This window comes from Somniosus microcephalus, chromosome 12 (genome assembly GCF_052327205.1).
Source record: "Somniosus microcephalus isolate GS21.2 chromosome 12, FLI_Smic_1.0, whole genome shotgun sequence".
NCBI classification, from domain to species: domain Eukaryota; kingdom Metazoa; phylum Chordata; class Chondrichthyes; order Squaliformes; family Somniosidae; genus Somniosus; species Somniosus microcephalus.
Window position 1 is genome coordinate 222760781 of NC_140998.1, and position 27900 is coordinate 222788680.

A 27900-nucleotide genomic window follows, 5' to 3' on the forward strand; every position below is an offset into this window, starting at 1 on the left:
CTGTACAATTGCTTAAATGGGGGAAGACAGACGGCAAAAATAAGGGATAAATGGCTACAATGTTAATTAAACAATCTTAGCAATTTCCCTTAAATTACCACCCCCCTTTAACTGCTTACTAGATTGCCTTGTTGAGGAGTCAGAAACCTGCTCACCTGTGGTCCAAGGAAGTAAGAGAGAGAGATAGCTTCTCAGGAGCTATCTTTATATCTTGCCAGCTCCTGCTGTTTTGCGCTGAAAGGGTCTGTGTGGAAAATTCACGCCCAAAGTTCGAATACACAAGAGAAAGGCTGTGATTGGCTGATTCAAATAAAGCTTGGAGTGGTTTGAATGTGTCTACATTCTGGGGCCGAAGTGTTCCCGCCTACATCCAGAGTTTCTGGGCTAACCAAAGGGGACACACCTGAATAATGGGTGATTCAAAACCCATTCATTCCAAACTGTTCTCTTTCAAAAGTCCTTTTCCGGAGTTTCGATGTGTCTCATGTGTAAGTGGTGTTGAATGGGGTTGGATTTCTGTGTAAACAGCAGCCCTTTGTCCTGCAGTCAGTCTCAAGTGGTTTAATCCCTTATGTCAACATCCTGCAGTTTCAATAAATAAACATCGATTGTCAGCAGGGAAGGGAAACTCCCTGGTTTGATTGACAGGTCTGACTGCCACTGCTTGATCCTCCCACTTACACAGACACTTCGAGCTGCTTCTCTTGTCCTTTTTGGCCATGCCTTTCTGATGGCCATTTTCAAACCTCTTTGCAATATACACAGTTCGAAACTCAGAGGTACCATTTTAATCTTAAAGTCCTGATGTTGTCCAAGAGTTCTGGGTATGCTTTTAAAACATTGTCCAACCCAGAGACAATTCAAATCACACAATTCTTTGTCCACGATGTGGACCAATATTTTCCGATCTTCAGGGATTTAGGGGATTTTTGCGAACCCCTACAGTACAGTCCCAGATGGGAGTGAATCGTTCCCTTTTACCCGCTGTGTGCGCTGTACATGTACAGGAGCTGACACTGAGACACACACACATGGGCCGGACAGTCCCAGACGGGAGTGAATCGTTCCCTTTTACCCGCTGTGTGTACTGCACAATGTACAAGAGCTGACACTGAGACACACGCATGGGCTGTACAGTCCCAGATGGGAGTGAATCGTTCCCTTTTACCCGCTGTGTGTACTGTACAATTTACAGGAGCTGACACTGAGACACACGCATGGGCCACACAGTCCCAGATGGGAGTGAATCGTTCCCTTTTACCCGCTGGGCGTACTGTACAATGTACAGGAGCTGACACTGAGACACACACACGGGCCGTACAGTCCCAGATGGGAGTGAATCGTTCCCTTTTACCCGCTGTGTGTACTGTACAATGTACAGGAGCTGACACTGAGACACACACACAGGCCGTACAGTCCCAGATGGGAGTGAATCGTTCCCTTTTACCCGCTGTGTGTACTGTACAATGTACAGGAGCTGACACTGAGACACACACACGGGCCGTACAGTCCCAGATGGGAGTGAATCGTTCCCTTTTACCCGCTGTGTGTACTGTACAATGTACAGGAGCTGACACTGAGACTCACACACGGGCTGTACAGTCCCAGACGGGAGTGAATCGTTCCCGTATTGACAGAACCTGATCTATTTATGGATCTTTCAGTCGCTCCGATTGATATGGCGATCACAACATCTGCAGCAGTGGTGCACTGGGGCGAGTCGATCACCTTGACATGTCTGGTTGGAAGCAGTAATCCTGTGGCACAGATTGCCTGGATCAAAGATGGTGTCCGGTAAGCACGCTGAAAACCTAACCGTCCCCCGGAACCTTCAGTTAAACCCCAGCGCCTATGGAGCCAGCATGGCCCAGTGGATTGCAAGCCGGAGAAAGATACGGAGGGAGGTGCTGAAGAAAATTACTTACATTGATAGAAAACTCCGTCCTCTGGGCAGCCGGCAGATTTTCAGAGCCAGTGGGGTCCCGTGTAAGTTTAGTGGGGACATGTTATAAAACATGAGTTTTCTCGCTCTTCAATTTCCCCCTCCTTCAATTAAGGTGCTGACTCTCCCTGGGGGAATGGGCACCAGAGAGAAAGAAGGGACTCCCGTCTCTCCAGCGCTTTTCACCAGCTCAGGACGTCCCAAAGCACCTCACAGCCAATGAAGTACTTTTTTTTGGAGTGTGGCCGCTGTTGTAATGTAGGAAACGCGGCAGCCAATTTGCGCACAGCAAGCTCCCACAAACAGCAATGTGATGATGACCAGATCATCTGTTTTAGTGATGTTGGTTGAGGGATAAATATTGGCCCCAGGACACCGGGGAGAAAACCCCCTGCTCTTCTTCGAAATAGTCGCCTTGGGATCTTTTATGTCCATCTGAGGGGGCAGACAGGGCCTCGGTTTAATGTCTCATCTGAAAGACGGCAACTCCGACAGTGCAGCGCACCCTCAGTACTGCCCCTCCGACAGTGCAGCGCACCCTCAGTACTGCCCCTCCGACAGTGCGGCGCTCCCTCAGTACTGCCCCTCCAACAGTGCGGCGCTCCCTCAGTACTGCCCCTCCGACAGTGCGGCGCTCCCTCAGTACTGCCCCTCCAACAGTGCGGCGCTCCCTCAGTACTGCCCCTCCGACAGTGCGGCGCTCCCTCAGTACTGCCCCTCCGACAGTGCGGCGCTCCCTCAGTACTGCCCCTCCGACAGTGCGGCGCTCCCTCAGTACTGCCCCTCCGACAGTGTGGTGCTCTCTCAGTACTGCCCCTCCGACAGTGTGGTGCTCTCTCAGTACTGCCCCTCTGACAGTGCGGCGCTCCCTCAGTACTGCCCCTCCGACAGTGTGGTGCTCTCTCAGTACTGCCCCTCTGACAGTGCGGCGCTCCCTCAGTACTGCCCCTCCGACAGTGAGGTGCTCTCTCAGTACTGCCCCTCCGACAATGCAATGCTCCCTCAGTACTGCCCCTCCGACAGTGCGGCGCTCCCTCAGTACTGCTCCTCCGATAGTGCAGCACTCCCTCAGTACTGCCCCTCCGACAGTGTGGCGCTCCCTCATTACTGCCCCCCCGACAGTGCGGTGCTCCCTCAGTTCCACACCTCTGACAGTGCAGCGCTCCCTCAGTGCTGCCCCTCCGATAGTGCAGCGTTCCCTCAGTACTGCCCCTCCGACAGTGCGGCGCTCCCTCAGTACTGCCCCTCCGACAGTGCAGCGCTCCCTCAGTGCTGCCCCTCCGACAGTGCGGCGCTCCCTTAGTACTGCCCCTCCGACAGTGTGGTGCTCTCTCAGTACTGCCCCTCCGACAGTGCGGCGCTCCCTCAGTACTGCCCCTCCGACAGTGTGGTGCTCTCTCAGTACTGCCCCTCCGACAGTGCAATGCTCCCTCAGTACTGCCCCTCCGACAGTGCGGCGCTCCCTCAGTACTGCCCCTCCGATAGTGCAGCACTCCCTCAGTACTGCCCCTCCGACAGTGCGGCGCTCCCTCATTACTGCCCCCCCGACAGTGCGGTGCTCCCTCAGTACCACACCTCTGACAGTGCAGCGCTCCCTCAGTGCTGCCCCTCCGATAGTGCAGCGTTCCCTCAGTACTGCCCCTCCGACAGTGCGGCGCTCCCTCAGTACTGCCCCTCCGACAGTGCAGCGCTCCCTCAGTGCTGCCCCTCCGACAGTGCGGCGCTCCCTTAGTACTGCCCCTCCGACAGTGTGGTGCTCTCTCAGTACTGCCCCTCCGACAGTGCGGCGCTCCCTCAGTACTGCCCCTCCGACAGTGTGGTGCTCTCTCAGTACTGCCCCTCCGACAGTGCAATGCTCCCTCAGTACTGCCCCTCCGACAGTGCGGCGCTCCCTCAGTACTGCCCCTCCGATAGTGCAGCACTCCCTCAGTACTGCCCCTCCGACAGTGCGGCGCTCCCTCATTACTGCCCCCCCGACAGTGCGGTGCTCCCTCAGTACCACACCTCTGACAGTGCGGCACTCCCTCAGTGCTGCCCCTCCGATAGTGCAGCGTTCCCTCAGTACTGCCCCTCCGACAGTGCGGCACTCCCTCAGTACTGCCCCTCCGACAGTGCGGCGCTCCCTCAGTACTGCCCCTCCGACAGTGCGGCGCTCCCTCAGTACTGCCCCTCCGACAGTGTGGTGCTCTCTCAGTACTGCCCCTCCGACAGTGTGGTGCTCTCTCAGTACTGCCCCTCTGACAGTGCGGCGCTCCCTCAGTACTGCCCCTCCGACAGTGTGGTGCTCTCTCAGTACTGCCCCTCTGACAGTGCGGCGCTCCCTCAGTACTGCCCCTCCGACAGTGAGGTGCTCTCTCAGTACTGCCCCTCCGACAATGCAATGCTCCCTCAGTACTGCCCCTCCGACAGTGCGGCGCTCCCTCAGTACTGCTCCTCCGATAGTGCAGCACTCCCTCAGTACTGCCCCTCCGACAGTGTGGCGCTCCCTCATTACTGCCCCCCCGACAGTGCGGTGCTCCCTCAGTTCCACACCTCTGACAGTGCAGCGCTCCCTCAGTGCTGCCCCTCCGATAGTGCAGCGTTCCCTCAGTACTGCCCCTCCGACAGTGCGGCGCTCCCTCAGTACTGCCCCTCCGACAGTGCAGCGCTCCCTCAGTGCTGCCCCTCCGACAGTGCGGCGCTCCCTTAGTACTGCCCCTCCGACAGTGTGGTGCTCTCTCAGTACTGCCCCTCCGACAGTGCGGCGCTCCCTCAGTACTGCCCCTCCGACAGTGTGGTGCTCTCTCAGTACTGCCCCTCCGACAGTGCAATGCTCCCTCAGTACTGCCCCTCCGACAGTGCGGCGCTCCCTCAGTACTGCCCCTCCGATAGTGCAGCACTCCCTCAGTACTGCCCCTCCGACAGTGCGGCGCTCCCTCATTACTGCCCCCCCGACAGTGCGGTGCTCCCTCAGTACCACACCTCTGACAGTGCAGCGCTCCCTCAGTGCTGCCCCTCCGATAGTGCAGCGTTCCCTCAGTACTGCCCCTCCGACAGTGCGGCGCTCCCTCAGTACTGCCCCTCCGACAGTGCAGCGCTCCCTCAGTGCTGCCCCTCCGACAGTGCGGCGCTCCCTTAGTACTGCCCCTCCGACAGTGTGGTGCTCTCTCAGTACTGCCCCTCCGACAGTGCGGCGCTCCCTCAGTACTGCCCCTCCGACAGTGTGGTGCTCTCTCAGTACTGCCCCTCCGACAGTGCAATGCTCCCTCAGTACTGCCCCTCCGACAGTGCGGCGCTCCCTCAGTACTGCCCCTCCGATAGTGCAGCACTCCCTCAGTACTGCCCCTCCGACAGTGCGGCGCTCCCTCATTACTGCCCCCCCGACAGTGCGGTGCTCCCTCAGTACCACACCTCTGACAGTGCGGCACTCCCTCAGTGCTGCCCCTCCGATAGTGCAGCGTTCCCTCAGTACTGCCCCTCCGACAGTGCGGCACTCCCTCAGTACTGCCCCTCCGACAGTGCGGCGCTCCCTCAGTACTGCCCCTCCGACAGTGCGGCGCTCCCTCAGTACTGCCCCTCCGACAGTGCAGCGCTCCCTCAGTACTGCCTCTCCGACAGTGCGGCGCTCCCTCAGTACTGCCCCTCCGACAGTGCAGCGCTCCCTCAGTACTGCCCCTCCAACAGTGCGGCGCTCCCTTAGTACTGCCCCTCCGACAGTGTGGTGCTCTCTCAGTACTGCCCCTCCGACAGTGCGGCGCTCCCTCAGTACTGCCCCTCCGACAGTGTGGTGCTCTCTCAGTACTGCCCCTCCGACAGTGCAATGCTCCCTCAGTACTGCCCCTCCGACAGTGCGGCGCTCCCTCAGTACTGCCCCTCCGATAGTGCAGCACTCCCTCAGTACTGCCCCTCCGACAGTGCGGCGCTCCCTCATTACTGCCCCCCCGACAGTGCGGTGCTCCCTCAGTACCACACCTCTGACAGTGCGGCACTCCCTCAGTGTTGCCCCTCCGATAGTGCAGCGTTCCCTCAGTACTGCCCCTCCGACAGTGCGGCACTCCCTCAGTACTGCCCCTCCGACAGTGCGGCGCTCCCTCAGTACTGCCCCTCCGACAGTGCGGCGCTCCCTCAGTACTGCCCCTCCGACAGTGCAGCGCTCCCTCAGTACTGCCCCTCCGACAGTGCGGCGCTCCCTTAGTACTGCCCCTCCGACAGTGTGGTGCTCTCTCAGTACTGCCCCTCCGACAGTGCGGCGCTCCCTCAGTACTGCCCCTCCGACAGTGTGCTGCTCTCTCAGTACTGCCCCTCCGACAGTGCAATGCTCCCTCAGTACTGCCCCTCCGACAGTGCGGCGCTCCCTCAGTACTGCCCTTCCGATAGTGCGGCACTCCCTCAGTACTGCCCCTCCAACAGTGCGGCGCTCCCTCAATACTGCCCCCCCGACAGTGCGGCGCTCCCTCAGTATCGCACCTCCGACAGTGCGGAGCTCCCTCAGTGCTGCCCCTCCGATAGTGCAGCGTTCCCTTAGTACTGCCCCTCCGACAGTGTGGTGCTCTCTCAGTACTACCCCTCCGACAGTGCGGCGCTCCCTCAGTACTGCCCCTCCAACAGTGCGGCGCTCCCTCAGTACTGCCCCTCCGATAGTGCGGCACTCCCTCAGTACTGCCCCTCCCACAGTGCGGCGCTCCCTCAGTACTGCCCCCCCGACTGTGCGGCGCTCCCTCAGTACCGCACCTCCGACAGTGCGGTGCTCCCTCAGTGCTGCCCCTCCAATAGTGCAGCGTTCCCTCAGTGCTGACCCTCCGACAGTGCGGCGCTCCCTCAGTACTGCCACTCCGACAGTGCGGCGCTCCCTTAGTACCGCACCTCCGACAGTGCGGCGCTCCCTCAGTGCTGCCCCTCCGATAGTGCAGCGTTCCCTCAGTACTGAACCTCCGACAGTGCGGCGGTCCCTCAGTACTGCCCCTCCGACAGTACGGCGCTCCCTCAGTACTGACCCTCCGACAGTGTGGCGCTCCCTCAGTACCGCCCCTCCGACAGTGCGGCACTCCCTCAGTACTGCCCCTCCGACAGTACGGATCTCCCTCAGTACTGGCTCTGGGAGTGTCGGCCTGTATTGTGGGCTCAGGTCTTTGGGATGGGGTTGATGTGGACTGGGTGAATCTACACTCCCAGTGTATAACCTCGAGTTCTGGTACTCTGTGTGGAACAGGCTGAAAGGGGAAGAGGCGAAAACACAGCGGACAGAATATGGCGGTCAGTCCCAAACAGCCGAGATGACAATCGTCGCATCCTCCTCAGATAATGGGAAGCGAGTCACCTGCGAGGCTCACAGCCCTGTCCTACAGGAGGCTGTCAACACATTCCATACACTCAACATACTGCGTACGTAGCACAGTTAGATCCTCCATCGGCGGAAATACGGGGGTCACTGCACGCTCACTGGTCACTCACTCTCTGAATTGCTACTCACTCACTGGTCATTCACGCACTGGTCACTAAATCACTGGTCACACAATTTTTTTACAATTTTACAATTTAAATCGCTTTATTGGCATGATAAGTTACATCTTATGTTGCCAAAGCAACACTGGTCCCTAACTCACTGGTGACTCACTGACTGGTCACTCACTGCTCACTCACTCACTGCTCACTCACTCACTGGTCACTCACTCTCTGAATTGTCACTCACTGACTTGTCACCCACTCACTGCTCCCTAACTCACTGGTCACTCACTCACTGGTCACTTACTCACTGGTCACTCACTCACTGGTCACTCACTGACTTATCACTCACTCACTGGTCACTAACTCACTGGTCACTCACTCACTGGTCACTCACTGACTGGTCGCTCACTCACTGGTCACTCACTCACTGGTCACACACTCACTGGTCACTAACTCACTGGTCACTCACTCACTGGTCACTCACTGACTGGTCGCTCACTCACTGGTCACTCACTCACTGGTCACTAACTCACTGGTCACACACTGGTCACTCACTGACTGGTCACTCACTGACAGGTCACTCACTGCTCACTCACTCACTGGTCCCTAACTCACTGGTCACTCACTCACTGGTCACTCACTGGTCACTCACTCACTGGTCACTCACTCATTGGTTACTCACTCATTGGTCATTCACTCACTGGTCACTCACTGACTGGTCCCTAACTCACTGGTCACTCACTCACTGGTCACTCACTGGTCACTCACTCACTGGTCACTCACTCATTGGTTACTCACTCATTGGTCATTCACTCATTGGTCACTCACTCACTGGCCACTCACTCACTGGTCACTCACTCACTGGTCACTCACTCACTGGTCACTCACTCATTGGTCACTCACTGACTGGTCACACACTGACTGGTCACTCACTCACTGGTCACTCACTGACTGGTCACTCGCTCACTGGTCACTCACTCATTGGTCACTCACTCACTGGTCACTCACTCATTGGCCACTCACTCACTGATCACTCACTCACTGGTCACTCACTCACTGGTCACTCACTGACTGGTCGCTCACTCACTGGTCACTCACTCACTGGTCACTCACTCATTGGCCACTCACTCACTGGTCACTCACTCACTGGTCACTCACTCACTGGTCACTCACTCATTGGCCACTCACTCACTGGTCACTCACTCACTGGTCACTCACTCATTGGTCACTCACTCACTGATCACTCACTCACTGGTCACTCACTGGTCACTCACTCATTGGTCACTCAGTCACTAGTCACTCACTCACTGGTCACTCACTCATTGGTCACTCATTCACTGGTCACTCACTCACTGGTCACTCACTGACTGGCCACTCACTCACTGGCTAATCACTGACTGGGTCACTCACTCACTGGTCACTCACTCACTGGCCACTCACTCACTGGGTCACTCACTCACTGGTCACTCACACATTGGTCACTCACTCACTGGTCACTCACTCACTGGTCACTCATTGGTCACTCACTCACTGGTCACTCATTGGTCACTCACTCACTGTCACTCAGTCACTGGTCACTCACTGACTGGTCACTCACTCACTGGCCACTCACTCACTGGGTCACTCACTCACTGGTCACTCACTGGTCACTCACTGGTCACTTACTCACTGGTCACTCACTCATTGGTCACTCACTCACTGGTCACTCACTCACCGGTCACTCACCGGTCAGTCACTGGTCACTCACTCATTGGTCACTCACTCACTGGTCACTCACTCATTGGTCACTCACTCATTGGTCACTCACTCACTGCTCACTCACTCACTGATCACTCACCGATCACTCACTCACTGGTCACTCACTGGTCCCTAACTCACTGGTCACTCACTGGTCACTCACTGGTTCACTCACTCACTGGTCACTCACTCACTGGTCACTTACTGGTCACTTACTCACTGGTCACTCACTTATTGGTCACTCACTCACAGGTCACTCACTCACTGATCAATCATTGCTCACTCACTCACTGGTGACTTACTCACTGGACACTCACTCACTGTCAATCACTGGTCAGTCACTCATTGGTCACTCACTGGTCACTCACTCACTGGCCACTCACTCACTGGTCACTCACTCATTGGTCACTCACTCACTGGTCACTCACTCACCGGTCATACACTCACTGGTCACTCACTCATTGGTCACTCACTCACTGGTCACTCACTCACCGGTCACACGCTCACTGGTCACTCACTTACTGGTCACTCACTTACTGGTCACTCACTTACTGGTCACTCACTGGTCACTCACTCACTGGTCACTCGAGGGCCTGTGCTTTCTTGTGTAGATCCCCCGGAGTTTTTGGTGGGTCAGGTGCGCGTTGTGCTGGCGGAGGAGCGAGGAGCTGTCGTCATCCCCGTCAAAGTATCTGCCAACCCGCCGGAGGTCACCTACACCTGGAGCCGCAACGGGGTGGAGCTGGTCAAAGGTCAGAGTTCAGTTCATTTGAGACAAAAGCAGGAATCCAGTGAGATCAGACGTTGTCCCGCTCACCGACCGAAAACACTTACCTCCCCACACACACTGACTCTCACTGGGGTACGGGTTCCACACACACTGACTCTCACTGGGGTACGGGTTCCACACACACTGACTCTCACTGGGGTACGGGTTCCACACACACTGACTCTCACTGGGGTACGGGTTCCACACACACTGACTCTCACTGGGGTACGGGTTCCACACACACTGACTGTCACTGGGGTACGGGTTCCACACACACTGACTCTCACTGGGGTACGGGTTCCACACACACTGACACTCACTGGGGTACGGGTTCCACACACACTGACTCTCACTGGGGTACGGGTGCCACACATACTGACTCTCACTGGGGTACAGGTTCCACACACACTGACTCTCACTGGGGTACGGGTTCCACACACACTGACTCTCACTGGGGTACGGGTGCCACACATACTGACTCTCACTGGGGTAGGGGTTCCACACACACTGACTCTCACTGGGGTACGGGTTCCACACACACTGACTCTCACTGGGGTACGGGTTCCACACACACTGACTCTCACTGGGGTACGAGTTCCACACACACTGACTCTCACTGGGGTACGGGTTCCACACACGCTGACTCTCACTGGGGTACGGGTTCCACACAAACTGACTCTCACTGGGGTACGGGTTCCACACACACTGACTCTCACTGGGGTACGGGTTCCACACACACTGACTCTCACTGGGGTACGGGTTCCACACACACTGACTCTCACTGGGGTACGGGTCCCATACACACTGACTCTCACTGGGGTACGGGTTCCACACACACTGACTCTCACTGGGGTACGGGTTCCACACACACTGACTCTCACTGGGGTTCGGGTTCCACACACACTGACTCTCACTGGGGTACGGGTTCCACACACACTGACTCTCACTGGGGTACGGGTTCCACACACACTGACTCTCACTGGTGTACGGGTCACACACACACTGACTCTCACTGGGGTACGGGTTCCACACACACTGACTCGTACTGGGGTACGGGTCCCACACGCACTGACTCTCACTGGGGTACGGGTTCCACACACACTGACTCTCACTGGGGTACGGGTCCCACACACACTGACTCTAACTGGGGTACGGGTTCCACACACACTGACTCTCACTGGGGTACGGGTTCCACACACACTGACTCTCACTGGGGTACGGGTTCCACACACACTGACTCTCACTGGGGTATGTATTCCACACACACTGACTCTCACTGGGGTACGGGTTCCACACACACTGACTCTCACTGGGGCACGGGTTCCACACACACTGACTCTCACTGGGGTACGGGTTCCACACACACTGACTCTCACTGGGGTACGGGTTCAACACACACTGACTCGCACTGGGGTACGGGTTCCACACACACTGACTCTCACTGGGGTACGGGTTCAACACACACTGACTCTCACTGGGGTACGGGTTCCACACACACTGACTCTCACTGGGGTACGGGTTCCACACACACTGACTCTCACTGGGGTACGGGTTCCACACACACTGACTCTCACTGGGGTACGGGTCCCATGCACACTGACTCTCACTGGGGTACGGGTTCCACACACACTGACTCTCACTGGGGTACGGGTTCCACACACACTGACTCTCACAGGGGTACGGGTTCCACACATACTGACTCTCACTGGGGTACGGGTTCCACACACACTGACTCTCACTGGGGTACGGGTCCCACACACATTCACTCTCACTGGGGTACAGGTTCCACACACACTGACTCTCACTTGGGTACGGGCTCCACACACACTGACTCTCACTGGGGTACGGGTTCCACACACACTGACTCTCACTGGGGTATGGGTTCCACACACACTGACTCTCACTGGGGTACGGGTTCCACACACACTGACTCTCACTGGGGTATGAGTTCCACACACACTGACTCTCACTGGGTTACGGGTTCCACACACATTGACTCTCACTGGGGTACAGGTTCCACACACACTGACTCTCACAGGGGTACGGGTTCCACAGACACTGACTCTCACTGGGGTACGGGTTCCACACACACTGACTCTCACAGGGGTACGGGTTCCACACACACTGACTCTCACTGGGGTACGGGTTCCACACACACTGACTCTCACTGGGGTACGGGTTCCACACACACTGACTCTCACTGGGGTACGGGTTCCACACACACCGACTCTCACTGGGGTACGGGTTCCACACACACTGACTCTCACTGGGGTACGGATTCCACACACACTGACTCTCACTGGGGTACGGCTTCCACACACACTGACTCTCACTGGGGTACGGGTTCCACACACACTGACTCTCACTGGGGTACGGGTCCCATGCACACTGACTCTCACTGGGGTACGGGTTCCACACACACTGACTCTCACTGGGGTACGGGTTCCACACACACTGACTCTCACTGGGGTACAGGTTCCACACACACTGACTCTCACTGGGGTACGGGTTCCACACACACTGACTCTCACTGGGGTACGGGTTCCACACACACTGACTCTCACTGGGGTACGGGTTCCACACACACTGACTCTCACTGGGGTACGGTTTCCACACACAATGACTCTCACTGGGATCTGGACTATGACCTGTCCGTGGATTGTGTGTAGAATCTCTGTGAGCTCATTGTAGATTTTGCAGATGGTCCGACGCGCCATCACCTGAAGGCGGACGGGTCACTGGAGATCTGGAACCTGACACGGGACGATGCCGGATTATACAGCATACACCTGAGGAATGAGGAAGGAGAGAATGAGACACTACTTAAACTCGATGTGCAGTGTGAGTTGGGTGACTGTGTCTGTATCAGAGCAGGAGAGCACCACCCCGTGCTGTACCTGTCCTGGGAGTGTTTGATGGGACAGTGTAGAGGGAGCTTTACTCTGTATCTAACCCGTGCTGTACCTGCCCTGGGAGTGTTTGATGGGACAGTGTAGAGGGAGCTTTACTCTGTATCTAACCCGTGCTGTACCTGCCCTGGGAGTGTTTGATGGGACAGTGTAGAGGGAGCTTTACTCTGTATCTAACCCGTGCTGTACCTGCCCTGGGAGTGTTTGATGGGACAGTGTAGAGGGAGCTTTACTCTGTATCTAACCCCGTGCTGTACCTGCCCTGGGAGTGTTTGATGGGACAGTGTAGAGGGAGCTTTACTCTGTATCTAACCCATGCGGTACCTGCCCTGGGAGTGTTTGATGGGACAGTGTAGAGGGAGCTTTACTCTGTATCTAACCCCGTGCTGTACCTGTCCCGGGAGTGTTTGATGGGACAGTGTAGAGGGAGCTTTACTCTGTATCTAACCCCGTGCTGTACCTGCCCTGGGAGTGTTTGATGGGACAGTGTAGAGGGAGCTTTACTCTGTATCTAACCCATGCGGTACCTGCCCTGGGAGTGTTTGATGGGACAGTGTAGAGGGAGCTTTACTCTGTATCTAACCCCGTGCTGTACCTGTCCCGGGAGTGTTTGATGGGACAGTGTAGAGGGAGCTTTACTCTGTATCTAACCCCGTGCTGTACCTGCCCTGGGAGTGTTTGACGGGACAGTGTAGAGGGAGCTTTACTCTGTATCTAACCCATGCTGTACCTGCCCTGGGAGTGTTTGATGGGACAGTGTAGAGGGAGCTTTACTCTGTATCTAACCCGTGCTGTACCTGCCCTGGGAGTGTTTGATGGGACAGTGTAGAGGGAGCTTTACTCTGTATCTAACCCGTGCTGTGCCTGCCCTGGGAGTGCTTGATGGGACAATGTAGAGGGAGCTTTACTCTGTATCTAACCCGTGCTGTACCTGCCCTGGGAGTGTTTGATGGGACAGTGTAGAGGGAGCTTTACTCTGTATCTAACCCGTGCTGTACCTGCCGTGGGAGTGTTTGATGGGACAGTGTAGAGGGAGCTTTACTCTGTATCTATCCCGTGCTGTACCTGCCCTGGGAGTGTTTGATGGGACAGTGTAGAGGGAGCTTTACTCTGTATCTAACCCGTGCTGTACCTGCCCTGGGAGTGTTTGATGGGACAGTGTAGAGGAAGCTTTACTCTGTATCGAACCCGTGCTGTACCTGCCCTGGGAGTGTTTGATGGGACAGTGTAGAGGGAGCTTTACTCTGTATCTAACCCGTGCTGTACCTGCCCTGGGAGTGTTTGATGGGACAGTGTAGAGGGAGCTTTACTCTGTATCTAACCCCGTGCTGTACCTGCCCTGGGAGTGTTTGATGGGACAGTGTAGAGGGAGCTTTACTCTGTATCTAACCCATGCGGTACCTGCCCTGGGAGTGTTTGATGGGACAGTGTAGAGGGAGCTTTACTCTGTATCTAACCCCGTGCTGTACCTGTCCCGGGAGTGTTTGATGGGACAGAGTAGAGGGAGCTTTACTCTGTATCTAACCCCGTGCTGTACCTGCCCTGGGAGTGTTTGATGGGACAGTGTAGAGGGAGCTTTACTCTGTATCTAACCCATGCGGTACCTGCCCTGGGAGTGTTTGATGGGACAGTGTAGAGGGAGCTTTACTCTGTATCTAACCCCGTGCTGTACCTGTCCCGGGAGTGTTTGATGGGACAGTGTAGAGGGAGCTTTACTCTGTATCTAACCCCGTGCTGTACCTGCCCTGGGAGTGTTTGATGGGACAGTGTAGAGGGAGCTTTACTCTGTATCTAACCCATGCTGTACCTGCCCTGGGAGTGTTTGATGGGACAGTGTAGAGGGAGCTTTACTCTGTATCTAACCCGTGCTGTACCTGTCCTGGGAGTGTTTGATGGGACAGTGTAGAGGGAGCTTTACTCTGTATCTAACCCGTGCTGTACCTGCCCTGGGAGTGTTTGATGGGACAGTGTAGAGGGAGCTTTACTCTGTATCTAACCCGTGCTGTACCTGTCCCGGGAGTGTTTGATGGGACAGTGTAGAGGGAGCTTTACTCTGTATCTAACCCCGTGCTGTACCTGCCCTGGGAGTGTTTGATGGGACAGTGTAGAGGGAGCTTTACTCTGTATCTAACCCGTGCTGTACCTGCCCTGGGAGTGTTTGATGGGACAGTGTAGTGGGAGCTTTACTCTGTATCTAACCCGGTGCTGTACCTGTCCCGGGAGTGTTTGATGGGACAGTGTAGAGGGAGCTTTACTCTGTATCTAACCCCGTGCTGTACCTGTCCCGGGAGTGTTTGATGGGACAGTGTAGAGTGAGCTTTACTCTGTATCTAACCCCGTGCTGTACCTGCCCTGGGAGTGTTTGATGGGACAGTGTAGAGGGAGCTTTACTCTGTATCTAACCCATGCGGTACCTGCCCTGGGAGTGTTTGATGGGACAGTGTAGAGGGAGCTTTACTCTGTATCTAACCCCGTGCTGTACCTGTCCCGGGAGTGTTTGATGGGACAGTGTAGAGGGAGCTTTACTCTGTATCTAACCCCGTGCTGTACCTGCCCTGGGAGTGTTTGATGGGACAGTGTAGAGGGAGCTTTACTCTGTATCTAACCCATGCTGTACCTGCCCTGGGAGTGTTTGATGGAACAGTGTAGAGGGAGCTTTACTCTGTATCTAACCCCGTGCTGTACCTGCCCTGGGAGTGTTTGATGGGACAGTGTAGAGGGAGCTTTACTCTGTATCTAACCCGTGCTGTACCTGTCCCGGGAGTGTTTGATGGGACAGTGTAGAGGGAGCTTTACTCTGTATCTAACCCCGTGCTGTACCTGCCCTGGGAGTGTTTGATGGGACAGTGTAGAGGGAGCTTTACTCTGTATCTAACCCGTGCTGTACCTGCCCTGGGAGTGTTTGATGGGACAGTGTAGTGGGAGCTTTACTCTGTATCTAACCCGTGCTGTACCTGTCCCGGGAGTGTTTGATGGGACAGTGTAGAGGGAGCTTTACTCTGTATCTAACCCCGTGCTGTACCTGCCCTGGGAGTGTTTGATGGGACAGTGTAGAGGGAGCTTTACTCTGTATCTAACCCGTGCTGTACCTGCCCTGGGAGTGTTTGATGGGACAGTGTAGAGGGAGCTTTACTCTGTATCTAACCCCGTGCTGTACCTGTCCCGGGAGTGTTTGATGGGACAGTGTAGAGGGAGCTTTACTCTGTATCTAACCCCGTGCTGTACCTGCCCTGGGAGTGTTTGATGGGACAGGGTAGAGGGAGCTTTACTCTGTATCTAACCCCATGCTGTACCTGCCCTGGGAGTGTTTGATGGGACAGTGTAGAGGGAGCTTTACTCTGCATCTAACCCGTGCTGTACCTGTCCCGGGAGTGTTTGATGGGACAGTGTAGAGGGAGCTTTACTCTGTATCTAACCCCGTGCTGTACCTGCCCTGGGAGTGTTTGATGGGACAGTGTAGAAGGAGCTTTACTCTGTATCTAACCCGTGCTGTACCTGTCCCGGGAGTGTTTGATGGGACAGTGTAGAGGGAGCTTTACTCTGTATCTAACCCCGTGCTGTACCTGCCCTGGGAGTGTTTGATGGGACAGTGTAGAGGGAGCTTTACTCTGTATCTAACCCATGCTGTACCTGTCCCGGGAGTGTTTGATGGGACAGTGTAGAGGGAGCTTTACTCTGTTTCTAACCCCGTGCTGTACCTGCCCTGGGAGTGTTTGATGGGACAGTGTAGAGGGAGCTTTACTCTGCATCTAACCCGTGCTGTACCTGTCCCGGGAGTGTTTGATGGGACAGTGTAGAGGGAGCTTTACTCTGTATCTAACCCCGTGCTGTACCTGCCCTGGGAGTGTTTGATGGGACAGTGTAGAGGGAGCTTTACTCTGTATCTAACCCGTGCTGTACCTGTCCCGGGAGTGTTTGATGGGACAGTGTAGAGGGAGCTTTACTCTGTATCTAACCCCGTGCTGTACCTGCCCTGGGAGTGTTTGATGGGACAGTGTAGAGGGAGCTTTACTCTGTATCTAACCCGTGCTGTACCTGCCCTGGGAGTGTTTGATGGGACAGTGTAGTGGGAGCTTTATTCTGTATCTAACCCGTGATGTACCTGCCCTGGGAGTGTTTGATGGGACAGTGTAGAGGGAGCTTTACTCTGTATCTAACCCATGCTGTACCTGCCCTGGGAGTGTTTGATGGGACAGTGTAGAGGGAGCTTTACTCTGTATCTAACCCGTGCTGTACCTGCCCTGGGAGTGTTTGATGGGACAGTGTAGAGGGAGCATTACTCTGTATCTAACCCCGTGCTGTACCTGCCCTGGGAGTGTTTGATGGGACAGTGTAGAGGGAGCTTTACTCTGTATCTAACCCGTGCTGTACCTGTCCCGGGAGTGTTTGATGGAACAGTGTAGAGGGAGCTTTACTCTGTATCTAACCCATGCTGTACCTGCCCTGGGAGTGTTTGATGGGACAGTGTAGAGGGAGCTTTACTCTGTATCTAACCCCGTGCTGTACCTGCCCTGGGAGTGTTTGATGGGACAGTGTAGAGGGAGCTTTACTCTGTATCTAACCCGTGCTGTACCTGTCCCGGGAGTGTTTGATGGGACAGTGTAGAGGGAGCTTTACTCTGTATCTAACCCCGTGCTGTACCTGCCCTGGGAGTGTTTGATGGGACAGTGTAGAGGGAGCTTTACTCTGTATCTAACCCGTGCTGTACCTGCCCTGGGAGTGTTTGATGGGACAGTGTAGTGGGAGCTTTACTCTGTATCTAACCCGGTGCTGTACCTGTCCCGGGAGTGTTTGATGGGACAGTGTAGAGGGAGCTTTACTCTGTATCTAACCCCGTGCTGTACCTGTCCCGGGAGTGTTTGATGGGACAGTGTAGAGTGAGCTTTACTCTGTATCTAACCCCGTGCTGTACCTGCCCTGGGAGTGTTTGATGGGACAGTGTAGAGGGAGCTTTACTCTGTATCTAACCCATGCGGTACCTGCCCTGGGAGTGTTTGATGGGACAGTGTAGAGGGAGCTTTACTCTGTATCTAACCCCGTGCTGTACCTGTCCCGGGAGTGTTTGATGGGACAGTGTAGAGGGAGCTTTACTCTGTATCTAACCCCGTGCTGTACCTGCCCTGGGAGTGTTTGATGGGACAGTGTTGAGGGAGCTTTACTCTGTATCTAACCCATGCTGTACCTGCCCTGGGAGTGTTTGATGGGACAGTGTAGAGGGAGCTTTACTCTGTATCTAACCCCGTGCTGTACCTGCCCTGGGAGTGTTTGATGGGACAGTGTAGAGGGAGCTTTACTCTGTATCTAACCCGTGCTGTACCTGTCCCGGGAGTGTTTGATGGGACAGTGTAGAGGGAGCTTTACTCTGTATCTAACCCCGTGCTGTACCTGCCCTGGGAGTGTTTGATGGGACAGTGTAGAGGGAGCTTTACTCTGTATCTAACCCGTGCTGTACCTGCCCTGGGAGTGTTTGATGGGACAGTGTAGTGGGAGCTTTACTCTGTATCTAACCCGGTGCTGTACCTGTCCCGGGAGTGTTTGATGGGACAGTGTAGAGGGAGCTTTACTCTGTATCTAACCCCGTGCTGTACCTGTCCCGGGAGTGTTTGATGGGACAGTGTAGAGTGAGCTTTACTCTGTATCTAACCCCGTGCTGTACCTGCCCTGGGAGTGTTTGATGGGACAGTGTAGAGGGAGCTTTACTCTGTATCTAACCCATGCGGTACCTGCCCTGGGAGTGTTTGATGGGACAGTGTAGAGGGAGCTTTACTCTGTATCTAACCCCGTGCTGTACCTGTCCCGGGAGTGTTTGATGGGACAGTGTAGAGGGAGCTTTACTCTGTATCTAACCCCGTGCTGTACCTGCCCTGGGAGTGTTTGATGGGACAGTGTAGAGGGAGCTTTACTCTGTATCTAACCCATGCTGTACCTGCCCTGGGAGTGTTTGATGGAACAGTGTAGAGGGAGCTTTACTCTGTATCTAACCCCGTGCTGTACCTGCCCTGGGAGTGTTTGATGGGACAGTGTAGAGGGAGCTTTACTCTGTATCTAACCCGTGCTGTACCTGTCCCGGGAGTGTTTGATGGGACAGTGTAGAGGGAGCTTTACTCTGTATCTAACCCCGTGCTGTACCTGCCCTGGGAGTGTTTGATGGGACAGTGTAGAGGGAGCTTTACTCTGTATCTAACCCGTGCTGTACCTGCCCTGGGAGTGTTTGATGGGACAGTGTAGTGGGAGCTTTACTCTGTATCTAACCCGTGCTGTACCTGTCCCGGGAGTGTTTGATGGGACAGTGTAGAGGGAGCTTTACTCTGTATCTAACCCCGTGCTGTACCTGCCCTGGGAGTGTTTGATGGGACAGTGTAGAGGGAGCTTTACTCTGTATCTAACCCGTGCTGTACCTGCCCTGGGAGTGTTTGATGGGACAGTGTAGAGGGAGCTTTACTCTGTATCTAACCCCGTGCTGTACCTGTCCCGGGAGTGTTTGATGGGACAGTGTAGAGGGAGCTTTACTCTGTATCTAACCCCGTGCTGTACCTGCCCTGGGAGTGTTTGATGGGACAGGGTAGAGGGAGCTTTACTCTGTATCTAACCCCGTGCTGTACCTGCCCTGGGAGTGTTTGATGGGACAGTGTAGAGGGAGCTTTACTCTGCATCTAACCCGTGCTGTACCTGTCCCGGGAGTGTTTGATGGGACAGTGTAGAGGGAGCTTTACTCTGTATCTAACCCCGTGCTGTACCTGCCCTGGGAGTGTTTGATGGGACAGTGTAGAAGGAGCTTTACTCTGTATCTAACCCGTGCTGTACCTGTCCCGGGAGTGTTTGATGGGACAGTGTAGAGGGAGCTTTACTCTGTATCTAACCCCGTGCTGTACCTGCCCTGGGAGTGTTTGATGGGACAGTGTAGAGGGAGCTTTACTCTGTATCTAACCCATGCTGTACCTGTCCCGGGAGTGTTTGATGGGACAGTGTAGAGGGAGCTTTACTCTGTTTCTAACCCCGTGCTGTACCTGCCCTGGGAGTGTTTGATGGGACAGTGTAGAGGGAGCTTTACTCTGCATCTAACCCGTGCTGTACCTGTCCCGGGAGTGTTTGATGGGACAGTGTAGAGGGAGCTTTACTCTGTATCTAACCCCGTGCTGTACCTGCCCTGGGAGTGTTTGATGGGACAGTGTAGAGGGAGCTTTACTCTGTATCTAACCCGTGCTGTACCTGTCCCGGGAGTGTTTGATGGGACAGTGTAGAGGGAGCTTTACTCTGTATCTAACCCCGTGCTGTACCTGCCCTGGGAGTGTTTGATGGGACAGTGTAGAGGGAGCTTTACTCTGTATCTAACCCGTGCTGTACCTGCCCTGGGAGTGTTTGATGGGACAGTGTAGTGGGAGCTTTATTCTGTATCTAACCCGTGATGTACCTGCCCTGGGAGTGTTTGATGGGACAGTGTAGAGGGAGCTTTACTCTGTATCTAACCCATGCTGTACCTGCCCTGGGAGTGTTTGATGGGACAGTGTAGAGGGAGCTTTACTCTGTATCTAACCCGTGCTGTACCTGCCCTGGGAGTGTTTGATGGGACAGTGTAGAGGGAGCATTACTCTGTATCTAACCCCGTGCTGTACCTGCCCTGGGAGTGTTTGATGGGACAGTGTAGAGGGAGCTTTACTCTGTATCTAACCCGTGCTGTACCTGTCCCGGGAGTGTTTGATGGAACAGTGTAGAGGGAGCTTTACTCTGTATCTAACCCCGTGCTGTACCTGCCCTGGGAGTGTTTGATGGGACAGTGTAGAGGGAGCTTTTCTCTGTATCTAACCCGTGCTGTACCTGCCCTGGGAGTGTTTGATGGGACAGTGTAGTGGGAGCTTTACTCTGTATCTAACCCGGTGCTGTACCTGTCCCGGGAGTGTTTGATGGGACAGTGTAGAGGGAGCTTTACTCTGTATCTAACCCCGTGCTGTACCTGTCCCGGGAGTGTTTGATGGGACAGTGTAGAGTGAGCTTTACTCTGTATCTAACCCCGTGCTGTACCTGCCCTGGGAGTGTTTGATGGGACAGTGTAGAGGGAGCTTTACTCTGTATCTAACCCATGCGGTACCTGCCCTGGGAGTGTTTGATGGGACAGTGTAGAGGGAGCTTTACTCTGTATCTAACCCCGTGCTGTACCTGTCCTGGGAGTGTTTGATGGGACAGTGTAGAGGGAGCTTTACTCTGTATCTAACCCCGTGCTGTACCTGCCCTGGGAGTGTTTGATGGGACAGTGTAGAGGGAGCTTTACTCTGTATCTAACCCATGCTGTACCTGCCCTGGGAGTGTTTGATGGGACAGTGTAGAGGGAGCTTTACTCTGTATCTAACCCCGTGCTGTACCTGCCCTGGGAGTGTTTGATGGGACAGTGTAGAGGGAGCTTTACTCTGTATCTAACCCGTGCTGTACCTGTCCCGGGAGTGTTTGATGGGACAGTGTAGAGGGAGCTTTACTCTGTATCTAACCCCGTGCTGTACCTGCCCTGGGAGTGTTTGATGGGACAGTGTAGAGGGAGCTTTACTCTGTATCTAACCCGTGCTGTACCTGCCCTGGGAGTGTTTGATGGGACAGTGTAGTGGGAGCTTTACTCTGTATCTAACCCGGTGCTGTACCTGTCCCGGGAGTGTTTGATGGGACAGTGTAGAGGGAGCTTTACTCTGTATCTAACCCCGTGCTGTACCTGTCCCGGGAGTGTTTGATGGGACAGTGTAGAGTGAGCTTTACTCTGTATCTAACCCCGTGCTGTACCTGCCCTGGGAGTGTTTGATGGGACAGTGTAGAGGGAGCTTTACTCTGTATCTAACCCATGCGGTACCTGCCCTGGGAGTGTTTGATGGGACAGTGTAGAGGGAGCTTTACTCTGTATCTAACCCCGTGCTGTACCTGTCCCGGGAGTGTTTGATGGGACAGTGTAGAGGGAGCTTTACTCTGTATCTAACCCCGTGCTGTACCTGCCCTGGGAGTGTTTGATGGGACAGTGTAGAGGGAGCTTTACTCTGTATCTAACCCATGCTGTACCTGCCCTGGGAGTGTTTGATGGAACAGTGTAGAGGGAGCTTTACTCTGTATCTAACCCCGTGCTGTACCTGCCCTGGGAGTGTTTGATGGGACAGTGTAGAGGGAGCTTTACTCTGTATCTAACCCGTGCTGTACCTGTCCCGGAGTGTTTGATGGGACAGTGTAGAGGGAGCTTTACTCTGTATCTAACCCCGTGCTGTACCTGCCCTGGGAGTGTTTGATGGGACAGTGTAGAGGGAGCTTTACTCTGTATCTAACCCGTGCTGTACCTGCCCTGGGAGTGTTTGATGGGACAGTGTAGTGGGAGCTTTACTCTGTATCTAACCCGTGCTGTACCTGTCCCGGGAGTGTTTGATGGGACAGTGTAGAGGGAGCTTTACTCTGTATCTAACCCCGTGCTGTACCTGCCCTGGGAGTGTTTGATGGGACAGTGTAGAGGGAGCTTTACTCTGTATCTAACCCGTGCTGTACCTGCCCTGGGAGGTGTTTGATGGGACAGTGTAGAGGGAGCTTTACTCTGTATCTAACCCCGTGCTGTACCTGTCCCGGGAGTGTTTGATGGGACAGTGTAGAGGGAGCTTTACTCTGTATCTAACCCCGTGCTGTACCTGCCCTGGGAGTGTTTGATGGGACAGGGTAGAGGGAGCTTTACTCTGTATCTAACCCCGTGCTGTACCTGCCCTGGGAGTGTTTGATGGGACAGTGTAGAGGGAGCTTTACTCTGCATCTAACCCGTGCTGTACCTGTCCCGGGAGTGTTTGATGGGACAGTGTAGAGGGAGCTTTACTCTGTATCTAACCCCGTGCTGTACCTGCCCTGGGAGTGTTTGATGGGACAGTGTAGAAGGAGCTTTACTCTGTATCTAACCCGTGCTGTACCTGTCCCGGGAGTGTTTGATGGGACAGTGTAGAGGGAGCTTTACTCTGTATCTAACCCCGTGCTGTACCTGCCCTGGGAGTGTTTGATGGGACAGTGTAGAGGGAGCTTTACTCTGTATCTAACCCATGCTGTACCTGTCCCGGGAGTGTTTGATGGGACAGTGTAGAGGGAGCTTTACTCTGTTTCTAACCCCGTGCTGTACCTGCCCTGGGAGTGTTTGATGGGACAGTGTAGAGGGAGCTTTACTCTGCATCTAACCCGTGCTGTACCTGTCCCGGGAGTGTTTGATGGGACAGTGTAGAGGGAGCTTTACTCTGTATCTAACCCCGTGCTGTACCTGCCCTGGGAGTGTTTGATGGGACAGTGTAGAGGGAGCTTTACTCTGTATCTAACCCGTGCTGTACCTGTCCCGGGAGTGTTTGATGGGACAGTGTAGAGGGAGCTTTACTCTGTATCTAACCCCGTGCTGTACCTGCCCTGGGAGTGTTTGATGGGACAGTGTAGAGGGAGCTTTACTCTGTATCTAACCCGTGCTGTACCTGCCCTGGGAGTGTTTGATGGGACAGTGTAGTGGGAGCTTTATTCTGTATCTAACCCGTGATGTACCTGCCCTGGGAGTGTTTGATGGGACAGTGTAGAGGGAGCTTTACTCTGTATCTAACCCATGCTGTACCTGCCCTGGGAGTGTTTGATGGGACAGTGTAGAGGGAGCTTTACTCTGTATCTAACCCCGTGCTGTACCTGCCCTGGGAGTGTTTGATGGGACAGTGTAGAGGGAGCTTTACTCTGTATCTAACCCGTGCTGTACCTGTCCCGGGAGTGTTTGATGGGACAGTGTAGAGGGAGCTTTACTCTGTATCTAACCCCGTGCTGTACCTGCCCTGGGAGTGTTTGATGGGACAGTGTAGAGGGAGCTTTACTCTGTATCTAACCCGTGCTGTACCTGCCCTGGGAGTGTTTGATGGGACAGTGTAGTGGGAGCTTTACTCTGTATCTAACCCGTGCTGTACCTGTCCCGGGAGTGTTTGATGGGACAGTGTAGAGGGAGCTTTACTCTGTATCTAACCCCGTGCTGTACCTGCCCTGGGAGTGTTTGATGGGACAGTGTAGAGGGAGCTTTACTCTGTATCTAACCCGTGCTGTACCTGCCCTGGGAGTGTTTGATGGGACAGTGTAGAGGGAGCTTTACTCTGTATCTAACCCCGTGCTGTACCTGTCCCGGGAGTGTTTGATGGGACAGTGTAGAGGGAGATTTACTCTGTATCTAACCCCGTGCTGTACCTGCCCTGGGAGTGTTTGATGGGACAGGGTAGAGGGAGCTTTACTCTGTATCTAACCCCGTGCTGTACCTGCCCTGGGAGTGTTTGATGGGACAGTGTAGAGGGAGCTTTACTCTGTATCTAACCCGTGCTGTACCTGTCCCGGGAGTGTTTGATGGGACAGTGTAGAGGGAGCTTTACTCTGTATCTAACCCCGTGCTGTACCTGCCCTGGGAGTGTTTGATGGGACAGTGTAGAGGGAGCTTTACTCTGTATCTAACCCGTGCTGTACCTGTCCCGGGAGTGTTTGATGGGACAGTGTAGAGGGAGCTTTACTCTGTATCTAACCCCGTGCTGTACCTGCCCTGGGAGTGTTTGATGGGACAGTGTAGAGGGAGCTTTACTCTGTATCTAACCCATGCTGTACCTGTCCCGGGAGTGTTTGATGGGACAGTGTAGAGGGAGCTTTACTCTGTTTCTAACCCCGTGCTGTACCTGCCCTGGGAGTGTTTGATGGGACAGTGTAGAGGGAGCTTTACTCTGCATCTAACCCGTGCTGTACCTGTCCCGGGAGTGTTTGATGGGACAGTGTAGAGGGAGCTTTACTCTGTATCTAACCCCGTGCTGTACCTGCCCTGGGAGTGTTTGATGGGACAGTGTAGAGGGAGCTTTACTCTGTATCTAACCCGTGCTGTACCTGTCCCGGGAGTGTTTGATGGGATAGTGTAGAGGGAGCTTTACTCTGTATCTAACCCCGTGCTGTACCTGCCCTGGGAGTGTTTGATGGGACAGTGTAGAGGGAGCTTTACTCTGTATCTAACCCGTGCTGTACCTGCCCTGGGAGTGTTTGATGGGACAGTGTAGTGGGAGCTTTACTCTGTATCTAACCCGTGATGTACCTGCCCTGGGAGTGTTTGATGGGACAGTGTAGAGGGAGCTTTACTCTGTATCTAACCCGTGCTGTACCTGTCCCGGGAGTGTTTGATGGGACAGTGTAGAGGGAGCTTTACTCTGTATCTAACCCCGTGCTGTACCTGCCCTGGGAGTGTTTGATGGGACAGTGTAGAGGGAGCTTTACTCTGTATCTAACCCGTGCTGTACCTGCCCTGGGAGTGTTTGATGGGACAGTGTAGAGGGAGCTTTACTCTGTATCTAACCCCGTGCTGTACCTGTCCCGGGAGTGTTTGATGGGACAGTGTAGAGGGAGCTTTACTCTGTATCTAACCCCGTGCTGTACCTGCCCTGGGAGTGTTTGATGGGACAGGGTAGAGGGAGCTTTACTCTGTATCTAACCCCGTGCTGTACCTGCCCTGGGAGTGTTTGATGGGACAGTGTAGAGGGAGCTTTACTCTGTATCTAACCCGTGCTGTACCTGTCCCGGGAGTGTTTGATGGGACAGTGTAGAGGGAGCTTTACTCTGTATCTAACCCCGTGCTGTACCTGCCCTGGGAGTGTTTGATGGGACAGTGTAGAGGGAGCTTTACTCTGTATCTAACCCGTGCTGTACCTGTCCCGGGAGTGTTTGATGGGACAGTGTAGAGGGAGCTTTACTCTGTATCTAACCCCGTGCTGTACCTGCCCTGGGAGTGTTTGATGGGACAGTGTAGAGGGAGCTTTACTCTGTATCTAACCCATGCTGTACCTGTCCCGGGAGTGTTTGATGGGACAGTGTAGAGGGAGCTTTACTCTGTTTCTAACCCCGTGCTGTACCTGCCCTGGGAGTGTTTGATGGGACAGTGTAGAGGGAGCTTTACTCTGTATCTAACCCGTGCTGTACCTGTCCCGGGAGTGTTTGATGGGACAGTGTAGAGGGAGCTTTACTCTGTATCTAACCCCGTGCTGTACCTGCCCTGGGAGTGTTTGATGGGACAGTGTAGAGGGAGCTTTACTCTGTATCTAACCCATGCTGTACCTGTCCCGGGAGTGTTTGATGGGACAGTGTAGAGGGAGCTTTACTCTGTATCTAACCCCGTGCTGTACCTGCCCTGGGAGTGTTTGATGGGACAGTGTAGAGGGAGCTTTACTCTGTATCTAACCCCGTGCTGTTCCTGCCCTGGGAGTGTTTGATGGGACAGTGTAGAGGGAGCTTTACTCTGTATCTAACCCCGTGCTGTACCTGTCCCGGGAGTGTTTGATGGGACAGTGTAGAGGGAGCTTTACTCTGTATCTAACCCCGTGCTGTACCTGCCCTGGGAGTGTTTGATGGGACAGTGTAGAGGGAGCTTTACTCTGTATCTAACCCCGTGCTGTACCTGCCCTGGGAGTGTTTGATGGGACAGTGTAGAGGGAGCTTTACTCTGTATCTAACCCGTGCTGTACCTGTCCCGGGAGTGTTTGATGGGACAGTGTAGAGGGAGCTTTACTCTGTATCTAACCCCGTGCTGTACCTGCCCTGGGAGTGTTTGATGGGACAGTGTAGAGGGAGCTTTACTCTGTATCTAACCCGTGCTGTACCTGTCCCGGGAGTGTTTGATGGGACAGTGTAGAGGGAGCTTTACTCTGTATCTAACCCGTGCTGTACCTGCCCTGGGAGTGTTTGATGGGACAGTGTAGAGGGAGCTTTACTCTGTATCTAACCCGTGCTGTACCTGTCCCGGGATTGTTTGATGGGACAGTGTAGAGGGAGCTTTACTCTGTATCTAACCCGTGCTACATAGATACATAGATACATAGAAGATAGGAGCAGGAGTAGGCCATTCGGCCCTTCGTGCCTGCTCCGCCATTTAATGAGATCATGGCTGATCCTTTAATTCAGTATCCCGTCCCCGCCTTCTCTCCGTAACCCTTAACCCCTTTTGCCCGTAGAAATATATCTAATTCCCTCTTAAATATATTTAATGAGCTGGCGTACACTGCCCTCTGTGGCAATGAGTTCCACAGGTTCACCACTCTCTGAGTGAAGAAATTCCCCCTCATCTCTGTCCTAAATGGTTTAGCCCTTATCCTTAAATTATGTCCTCTAGTTCTGTTCTCACCCGCCAAGGGAAACATTCCTTCTGCATCCAGTCTGTCTAGACCTGTCAGAATTTTATACACTTCTATGAGGTCCCCTCTCAATCTTCTAAACTCCAGTGTGTACATCCCTAAACTACATAGTCTCTCCTCATAGGTCATTCCCGCCATTCCTGGTATCAGCCTGGTGAATCGCCGCTGCACCCCCTCCATGGCAAGAACATCCTTCCTCAGATGAGGCGACCAAAACTGTACACAGTACTCGAGGTGTGGTCTCACCAGTGCCCTGTACAGCTGCAGCAAGGTATCCCTGTTCCTGTATTCTAACCCTTTTGCTATGAAGGCCAGCATACCGTTTGCCTTCTTGACCGCCTGTTGCACCTGCATGCTCGCCTTCAGTGACTGGTGTACAAGAACACCCAGGTCTCTCTGTACTTCCCCCTCTCCCAATCTATTGCCATTTAAATAATAATTTGCCCTCCCGTTCCTGCACCCAAGGTGGATAACTTCGCACTTGTCCACATTATAGTGCATCTGCCATTTATCCGCCCAATCGCCCAGTCTGTCCAAATCGCTCTGGAGCTTCCTGGTCTCTTCCTCTGAGCCCACCCCACCTCCTAGTTTAGTGCTGTACCTGCCCTGGGAGTGTTTGATGGGACAGTGTAGATGGAGCTATACTCTGTATCTAACCCGTGCTGTACCTGCCCTGGGAGTGTTTGATGGGACAGTGTAGAGGGAGCTTTACTCTGTATCTAACCCGTGCTGTACCTGCCCTGGGAGTGTTTGATGGGACAGTGTAGAGGGTGCTTTACTCTGTATCTAACCCGTGCTGTACCTGCCCTGGGAGTGTTTGATGGGACAGTGTAGAGGGAGCTTTACTCTGTATCTAACCCGTGCTGTACCTGCCCTGGGAGTGTTTGATGGGACAGTGTAGAGGGAGCTTTACTCTGTATCTAACCCGTGCTGTACCTGCCCTGGGAGTGTTTGATGGGATAG

At 54.4% G+C, this 27900-nt stretch overlaps 1 protein-coding gene across 1 annotated transcript in view; it reads left to right on the top strand.

Annotated features, from left to right (window-relative positions):
* The window catches only part of nphs1 (NPHS1 adhesion molecule, nephrin), a 152461-nt gene that overhangs the window by 49282 nt on the left and 75279 nt on the right, over positions 1–27900 (top strand). The window contains exons 13-16 of the mRNA XM_086002484.1: positions 1665–1794; positions 7065–7303; positions 9715–9855; positions 12573–12713. Of these exons, the coding sequence (XP_085858610.1) occupies positions 1665–1794; positions 7065–7303; positions 9715–9855; positions 12573–12713 (651 nt within the window). The remainder of the gene's footprint in view (positions 1–1664; positions 1795–7064; positions 7304–9714; positions 9856–12572; positions 12714–27900) is intronic.